Source organism: Tubulanus polymorphus, chromosome 4 (assembly GCF_964204645.1).
Source record: "Tubulanus polymorphus chromosome 4, tnTubPoly1.2, whole genome shotgun sequence".
Lineage (NCBI taxonomy): Eukaryota > Metazoa > Nemertea > Palaeonemertea > Tubulaniformes > Tubulanidae > Tubulanus > Tubulanus polymorphus.
In genome coordinates, this window is record NC_134028.1 from 1,571,590 (window position 1) to 1,580,793 (window position 9,204).

Here is a 9,204-nt window from a genome sequence, read left to right on the forward strand (position 1 = left end):
CACGAAGTTTGGAGTTTTCTGGGAATTTTTGGAGCTGGTGTTTTCTAATTTCGGGATTCGAGCCTGATTATTGCGACCAATTCAATTCAATAGTGTGGAGCGCGTGGTTCGAATTCCGGCATGGCGGGGCGCTGCTGTAATATTATTATGTTTTAGATAGATTTTAAACGGTGCTAGTTAGAAAATGGACCATTTTAAGAACGTGACCACCTAAATGTTTAGTTGCCCCGCGGTACTCCTGCCGGGAGGGCTCTTGTCGTTACACGCGTGGGTAGCCAGTGACTCGCTCATCGGGACCCTCCTCTTTCCTCGCACCACAACTTTACCGATCACATGACGGGAAGTGTTTACTTTTATTACATGCAAACGCAGGAAAAGTTCGCAAGTTTTCACATGAAGTTGAGTTGGCAGTGGTTCGGGTGTGATTGAGTAGCGGCACAATGCGTCATAGGTTGAACAAGATAATTCGATTGACAATTAGCGTCGTTTCTATGATGTGCTGTTTATTAATAGTTGCGCAAGTTGGAAATCTGGAGGAATCTGATAATAATAATTTACGATTGATTATCGATCGCTCGGGGGCTGGAATACCCGAGACTATCGTTAAGAAAACCGTCAGTGAAAATCATGATGACAGCTCGTATAGGAATTTCGTCCGTCGAACTTTACAAAAAACGGAGCGAAACGGCACGAAGCTGTATTATTACGTTAAAGTGAGAAGAAAAATACCAGCAGCGGCTAAACTTCGTCTCGACCATCCGAACAACCGCATTCCTCTGACAGCTACCACCAGACCGACAGAAATATCGGATTTATTCATCAGTGTGAAAACGACTAAGAAATATCACCGAGAACGTTTAGATGTCATATTGAATACTTGGTTTAAACTCGCTAGAGAACAGGTAGGCAGGCTATAATAACCTACAAAAATTACCGTAATTTCTATAAAATAGAATAATTGGGTCTCTGATTATAGTGGTATTCTAGTATGTATGTATGTATGCCCTACTCTACTGGTGGCGCGTAATGTTCTAGGGTTTTAGTGCTAGAACTGTTATTGTGAAAAACTATGACAATCAGGCGTTAGTTAATAGTAGGACACTATATAATGAGGAATGTTGTGAATATCATTATTAACGGTTTAACAACTGTAGACCTTTTATTATAGTGAGACAATGTAATTGGTATCTAAATTATTGTCAATTGATTTAATGAGAGAAACAGAATTTCCAGTCGTTTCTCGTGACTAGCGATTCACAGATAAAACGACTATAACTTTAGGCAATGTCAGTAAAGATATGAATAGCATACACTGCGTAAACAAATTTTCAAAAACTTGAATCTTCTCGTACACTGCCCCTGCTGGCAATAGCTCTATATATTTTCAATGATAATTCACGCTCTATTCTTAACGTCTTATTTCGAGTTTCGTTTGAGCTAAAAATAAGCGTTCTAACCGCCGACCGACCGGTACCTGTGTGGGAAGCTGGCTAGTCTCATTGTACCATAAAAAAACGTCTTAGCCTACATTGTGACACATCTTGTATCGAAAACTATTCTTTCCCTTTTCAATAGAAGCCTTTTCTGATTTTGCACCTGCATCTTTATTCAACGACTCCCAATTCATGTCGGCGCCGTGCGATATATTTTTAACCGTTTAAAATTTTAGGTCAGAGACCGTGATTTGAAAAACTTCTTTTCTTCGCGCGATGCAACAGGTCTGTGAGCATTTCTCACCCCGATCAGAATGAAAATTAACTACATTTATCTGACATCAGAAATTACTATTATTTTTGCCACACAGTCAATTTCGATTAGACTTGTTTTTATAACTGGTCCCCTCTTGTTGATTCAGCAGTTTACCGTTAAGTATATATAAACATTGCTATGTTGCTCTGGTCTCTGCGCCTTCGAGTGTTTTTTGAAGATATGATTTCACTGGAAACACATACAAATAACGCGCGCACCAACTCGATCAAGGTAGAGAATACCACGCCATGCTTAACATTGTCTGACATCATTAAATGGCCCAGTTCCCACAGACAGCTACAAACATCAGCGCTGAGTCTAGTTCTATTATCAAAATGATCAGATTTTAGGGCCCATAACTTTCTTGGAAATATGATTTTAAAGTTTTATAAAATAAGCTGAGAATATCGATGTCAGAGTTACCGTTTCTGATAGGTATCGAAGGAAGCTTCATTTTTTGTCAAATATCTGGGAAATATAGATGCCGGGCAGGTGTTCGACAGTAGTTCAGCTGCGGGACACCCTGAGGTCACACGAGAAATTCCAACGGTTGGTTACAATCGCAAAAAACCACTTATCTGTGTGTGGTGCTATGCTATGAAAAACTCGTTTTGAATAAATAGTGCGAGGATTGCCTATTATAGTTTTGAGGATCCTTCTTATCCTTATCGTATGAATTATCAGTTGTCAAGTGTGTTGACACTTGTCATATCTGATTCACAATTATTGTTGCTAAGGGCTTCGTCATTTATCGGTTAGAGAGGCAGTTTCCCTTTTTCTCATGAATAGACCTGCCCAGCGTATCACAGATGATCTTCAAATACTCAAACTGTTTCTGTGTACTTTTTGGTTGAAGGGCCCTGATGACCGCATTCATAGTTTGGATAAATGATCGGAACCATATTGAAAGAATGTTATGTTTTTATATTTTGTAGACACATTTCTTCACAGACTCTGATGATCATGAATACCAAATGAAAACAAGTAAGCTAATCATTAGTCTATCAATGTCTTTAGAATGGAAGTTGCCAGTTGATCTTGTAAGGATAAAATACTGCTTATACAGTGGAACCTCGTGACGATTTATCAGTTATTACAAACCTAGAATTTCTCTCCTAATATGACAATTTTAATCATTTCAAAATGGATACGACAAACTATCGGTAAAAACAATAGATTTGCTGGTCTCGTGAAGTTTGGTGTTGTAAGAAGTGAAGTTTGGTGTTGTAACAAGCCACCGCTGTATTATGTGTGTATTTACTGCATCTATAGCAGAAATCTACATTTTGATGGGGGATAAAATGAACCACTGTGAGGAAGATACTGTATGGGAAAAAGTTCCCACAGCCACTCACTACCGGGGGGGGGGGGGGGGATCGGTGATCTATAACAAACTGATAGCAGGTAAAAACTGTGAAACAGATAAACAATGATTCACGACTAGAAACATTGAGGCTTTTATTTCACTGATTTGGGAAACTTAGTCATTTATTTGTACTAATCTCATCCGAGTTTTCAAACAAACCGATAAAAAACCAGGAAAAAGTTGATAGCTTATTCGGCAGGCTATACAAATTTCCATGACTGAACTATTTACCAATAGGAAAATGTAGTACCAGACGAAAATAGTTTGTCCTAGTTTTTTTTGGGCACTCTACACGTTTCAAGCGCAGGCGACCGAAGTTGAAGAGGTTCCAAGCCCTAAAAAAGAATAAAAGTTTAGCCTATTTTTTCCTAGGTGATTTTTCTCATGACCTGCACCTCGTGTATGCCGGTTGATTTTGAACTCATGTGTTCACTGTAGATACTTGGCTGTCAGTAATGATGTTAATCCTTTATCTGTTCAACATCAGCAGCTCATTTTCACTTCTAACTGATAATAATGAGAAGCATATGCGGAGCAAACCTTTTGTAATGAGATACAAACTGAAGTCAGTGAGATTTTGTTGCTGGTGATGATGGATCATTCAATAGTGTGTGATACTGTGTGATCTATGGAGTTCCTTTCAAGACAAGCTCTACTCTCTCAATCCTGTGTCTTATTATTGAGCCTACAGGCTTTTACTTGTAATCCATTCATAGCCTGGATTCTATTGACTGTTAATATCCGGTCACCAGAATGACCATTGTATCCGGATTAACCCTAAAGCTATAGGCAAAAGGACAGGATAGGAATCAAAGCATGGACTCTCTAACGTTTTGGGGTACATGATCTAAAGGAACATAGAACTAGCCATGATGCACATGAAGCGCGATGCACACAACGCAGAAACAGGAGACCGAAACATTTTGTTGAGTGACTGTGTTTACGAAAAATGAGAAACATGGTTTCGGGAACAACATATATATGAGATCAAACATGTTTGTTTCCGTGTGCCGTGTGCTTTGGGCTGAGGGAAAACTCATACTATACGCTGGGATCAGTGTCCCTCTGATAATCTATTTTCACGCACCCTGTAATAAACCTAGTTACCTAGCTAGTTATCAGGTTTCACTAGTATGTGAGGTAAATCATTGTTGACAGGGTCTGTCTTCTGCTACTGTATAACTGGTGATAAACTAATAAAATCAGCTATGCTGTAATTAGGTGCTGATAACGCTATATTTATATAGAAAACACATTGATGAAAAGAAGCCTCTTCCATAGAAACATTTGTAGCACTGTTGGGGGCTGGTTATATTTGCAGTTTAGTCAACCAACCTTGTTACCAAAATAGTTTCCATCATCCCCTGGTCATAGATTTGCATATTATTATCATGCTACTGACCACCAGACAAACTGACATTACACGTGTTCCTTTAATCATAGAATTAATATTTTTATTTTCAGATGGCCGTATGATAAATACAAATTGTAGTGCAAGCCATAACAGGTACGTTAAGCGGGCCGCCAGGGTTTTTCATCGATCATTTTGATAATCTTCTAATCGTTGATCGTCTGAAGGTGGACACAAGTTTTCCACAAAGATAACTTGATATCCGCTGACCTGAAAAATTCTCATTTATTAGTCTACAAGGCTCAGTCACTTTGTTATATGTCAATCAGTTATTATGATTTACATCAAATGATTTACTTGTCGTTTTCTGTGGTATATTCGCTATTCAACTCAAATATAATAGCTTATTGTATCCTTGCCGGAGGTCAGAGCAGGAAAGTGTGGGAATGCATTTTATCGTTCAGCTTCTCGGCAGTTTACGGAGAGCTAATGAGGAGTGCGATGGGGGAGGACAGGCACTTCATACGGCAGTAAACATGAATATCGAATCAAAACTCGCCTAAACAGGGACTTTGTATCATTTTCCAAGAAAAGCTATGAATTTTCAAGTTGTGGTACGAGTATTAGTCAGATTTTCTCTACATATTATCTTTAAACGATGATAGAGCCGGTTTTTACGGGAAATTCCTTCACACTATTTCCTCGCTCGATGCTGCCATCTATCGTCGGTTGAGCGAACCACAAGCATTCTAAAAAACTAATCGTCACGTTCATTTTCAGAAAGGACCTGTGTTGTAAGATGTCTGCTGAATACGACAAGTTTATTTCTTCCAATAAAAGGTAAACTGATTTATGTAATTATAATTTTAAACTCCAATTACAAAAAAGTAAACTAAGTCTCTTTGCTGTCACAATTTGTATAACATGTTATAATACATTTTTTGTATATATTTTCAGGTGGTTTTGTCATGTTGATGATGACACATATGTAAACATACCACGGTTGGTAAATGTATTACGTAAATACAACGATTCTAAACCGTGGTACATTGGAAAACCAAGTCTGAACCACCCGATTGAAACAGCTAATACCGACTTACCCGGTGTAAATATCTATTTCATTATCACCTAAAATTGATGTAATCAATTAAGAAAATCTATCCGACTGAAAATGAATGTGAATAATTTTTTTTTAAATTTCAGCATAAATTTCTGTTTTGGTTTGCGACAGGAGGAGCTGGTTTCTGTTTGAGTCGGGCCCTCGCTCTAGCAATGCTGCCCTACAGCGGGTAAGCTTGTCTGATAGCTGGACTTTAAAAATTTGAAAATACAGTGAAAAACAATGTTTGTATACCGGTATTTCAATTTGCTTCTCTTCTTCCAGAGGCGGAAAATTCCAGAGTGTTTGCAACAAAATTCGTTTGCCCGATGACTGCAGTATTGGTTACATAATTAGTAAGTATTCATCTCTGAAGACAAATGGTTCTGATTATTTCCATCATATCAGGATAATCATTGATTCAAATGATTTCTCATTTCAGCTCAATATCTCAAAGTTGATTTAACTGTAGAAAAAGATTTTCATTCTCATCTCGAAGGCCTCGCACTTCTCAACCCGACGAGGCTTCACCAATATGTATGTAGCGATTAATTGTCATTGATTTGAGAAAATCTAGTTGTATGAAATATTTTTAGTTTTTTGTTTGTGTTGATCGTTTTGATTTCAGATAACATTAAGTTATTCTCCGAGTGGTGGGAGGCCTAACGTGATAAATATTCCCGGATTTCCTTTTAAGGATGATCCAACAAGGTATTTATTTTTACTTGTATTATATATTTGGAACCCTGAATAGAATAAGAAATGATTTTTAGAAAGTTTTCATTTCATAATTTTACAGGTTTTATTCGATTCATTGTAAGCTGTTTCCACATCTAAAATCCTGTCCAACGTGATATAAACCTTAAAATCAAAACAACTACAAAACTGGAACAGATCGTGCCGCCATTTACTGAGTGATAGATCATGAATATGGATTTGTATCTGAATTTCTAAGGTGATTTATGGAAAGATTTGTCCTACAGTGTGAAGTTTTCGGAGTTTTCAGATCGGTTGAAAAAACTAAAGCTTGAAAAGACTAAGTCTTTCTCAATGCTACAACGGGTCATTCATTTATTACGTACGCATTAAGGGAGGGGGAGGGGTCAGTGCAATTGTGTACTGTAATGCTTAATGTATATGAAAACATGGCCGATTTTGCGTACAGAGGGGGAGGGGGGTTGAAAAATTCAAATTTTATGCATACGTAATAAATGAATGATTCCTAACTGTCTGTTTTGATATTGAATTGATAAATTTTGCCGGTATAAATCGATTGCTATTTTGCTCAAAATTCGAAGCTATTTATCAGTTTAAACTGCGGTAAAATTGACATGTGCAATGTACGATAAACATGTATGATGAATATTTAGATCATACTCGACAGGTTTGCCTTGAGGGAAATGGATTTGTTTTCTGGGAAGGAAACGTGGAGAATAAAATATTTCAAATATTTTTGCCCGCTGTGTTCTGTTCAAAAATGAACAATTAAACATGAAGTTTGATAACTGTACTCAGTTTGGTGCATCGGTGGCTGTATAAGATACATATCCACTACAGTAGCCTTTAGAAAATAAAATATAAGAGATACTTAGAATTTGATAATTTAGATAATGACAGAATTGATTTCAGTGCCTTAAAAGGTTGATTTTGATATGAGAGCGATTAGTATAATTCTGAAGTTAGTACTCAAGTACTGTTGAGGGATAAATCAGATTTCGAATATAATACTCCCTTTAAACAACTTTACAAAGATTTCCTATAGTTAGATAGATATACCAATAAGTAAATGCATTAATGAAATCGGATTTCAGTTCAACTTTGAACAATAATCTTGGACTGTTTATTATTTGGGGGGATTATGTATTATAATGTGTACAGACAATTATAAGGCTTTATATAGAGATTTGGTGGTCGTTATTGAACTCATACAAGTCAGCCAGTGAAAAGCTTTGTGAACAGTCGGCCAAATAAGTCTTCATATTGAAGCACAGTGATATAGAATATGAAAATTTCCAGGGATTTGAAGTGTTCTAATTGAAATTTTCTGATTATTCTGGAATATTGCTGACTGATTCAGGATACCCTCGTTATATATTCACTGGAATCGTTGTTGCTCAAATTGTAAAATAATGTACTTAAACAACTGTGATGCTTAGCTTATTGCTAGCTTTTTATGTGCCTTTGTTATTTTATGTAGAGTGTAGCAGGATTTGAGTTCTTTGTATTTTCTTAACGTATATATGAATTACCACTTTGCTTTTTACGCTTAAAATCTTTTTTGGGGGATATGCCTCCTGTATATAAGTTCAATATTTCATTTCTTCTGAATTCCCGCTTATTAAGTCATAGTTTGATTTTTGCAAGTTATTTTTGGTGAATTTGAGTTCAATTTTTAGTTATCAGTTAGTTGTGTATTGAAGATTTGAAGTTAATGAAACTGTGGTTATGCCTGTTCAGGAGGATTCGTTTCAATGTTCGTTTTAGTGTTTGCTGAGTCAATATTGACTCGATGTGCCATTCTTTGAAAGTGTTCTGGAAATGATTTATGATTGAAAATAAAAAATTTTATTGTTTTACATATATATTGTGAACTTTGTTTGTTATTTGCTGCCCTTTTTGGCTGATACCGTTTTGCTCAACTTGAGTCATTTTCTGACATGCCGCCGCGAGTCTCCAGTATCGAACCAGTATAACGGCATGACAGAATATGGTGGCACTTGTGGAGCGGCAAGCTGTGGCTCACAAATGAGGAATTTGCTAAAATTACTACGATTAGTTAGCAAGACTCCATGCATCCTCCCACGGCAGGGATTCGAACATGATTGCATCGCTACACAGCTCGGCACAAACCGTACCGTGGCTAGACTGGTTAGCGGTCTCTATCTTCGGGACAGGCAACCAGTCTATACCGTGGCAATCTCGATGCCATCAGGTTCGAATCCCTCCCTGGGGAGGATGGGCAAAAATCCTTTACCTTTCAAATTCAAGTGAAGAGCTCGTGGTGATTTCAGCGTCTAAATCCAACAAACGATACATCAATGAAGCACAATATCTTATATTTTGTTCCTAACCAGATTCATCAAAATGAACGTATTCTGAGCTTATGAGAGCAAAATTTGCAGGAAAATGGATGCGTGAATGAATTATGGGTGAAATTTCCAAATCGTTAGGGTTGGGGTGACTGGCATGGTCGGGCTATGGGTGATTTACTGGTAGGGTCGGGCTATGGGTGAAATTTCCAAATTGGTAGGGTCGGGATATGGGCGATTTACTGGTAGGATCGGGTTATGGGGTGATTTACTGGTAGGGTCGGGCCATGGTTGATTAACTGGAAGGTCGGGCTCATGGGTGATTTACTGCTGAATAGAGGATGTACCAGGGGTGTATATAGAATATACCGATTGTGTCTCTGACTCTATTGTTGAATGGGTTCACAATCACATTGAGCGAGAGCTTATAATAGCTAGCCGACGAGTAGAACACGCGCCAGTAGCCAGCTGAACAATATCATAGAACTTTAATAAGGCCACCGGAGATAAATTACTTGATTCTCCTCAACAACTCCTCTCTGAATTTAGCGCCGCCTGTTCTTAGGCGTTTTTTGTGGCCGATAGATCGAGGGTAGATAAGCAGTGATGA

At 37.7% G+C, this 9,204-nt stretch overlaps 1 protein-coding gene across 1 annotated transcript; it reads left to right on the top strand.

The window, feature by feature from the left end:
• The first annotated feature begins 191 nt into the window (after window positions 1-191).
• Window positions 192-8,109, top strand: LOC141904172 (fringe glycosyltransferase-like). The gene is made up of 10 exons (XM_074792712.1): window positions 192-902; window positions 2,685-2,733; window positions 4,580-4,622; window positions 5,247-5,306; window positions 5,424-5,571; window positions 5,670-5,755; window positions 5,851-5,921; window positions 6,008-6,102; window positions 6,194-6,276; window positions 6,365-8,109. The coding sequence occupies exons 1-10, from the start codon at window positions 441-443 to the stop codon at window positions 6,417-6,419; spliced, it is 1,152 nt and encodes a 383-aa protein (XP_074648813.1). The 5' UTR covers window positions 192-440; the 3' UTR covers window positions 6,420-8,109.
• Window positions 8,110-9,204: the final 1,095 nt, after the last annotated feature.

Excerpts from the sequence above, each read along its gene's own strand:
- LOC141904172 (XM_074792712.1), top strand. The coding sequence starts at position 441 with ATGCGTCATAGGTTGAACAAGATAATTCGATTGACAATTAGCGTCGTT. Across the intron at positions 903-2,684 it reads TTAAACTCGCTAGAGAACAG|ACACATTTCTTCACAGACTC; the intron begins GTAGGCAGGCTA and ends TATATTTTGTAG. Across the intron at positions 5,756-5,850 it reads GCAATGCTGCCCTACAGCGG|AGGCGGAAAATTCCAGAGTG; the intron begins GTAAGCTTGTCT and ends CTCTTCTTCCAG.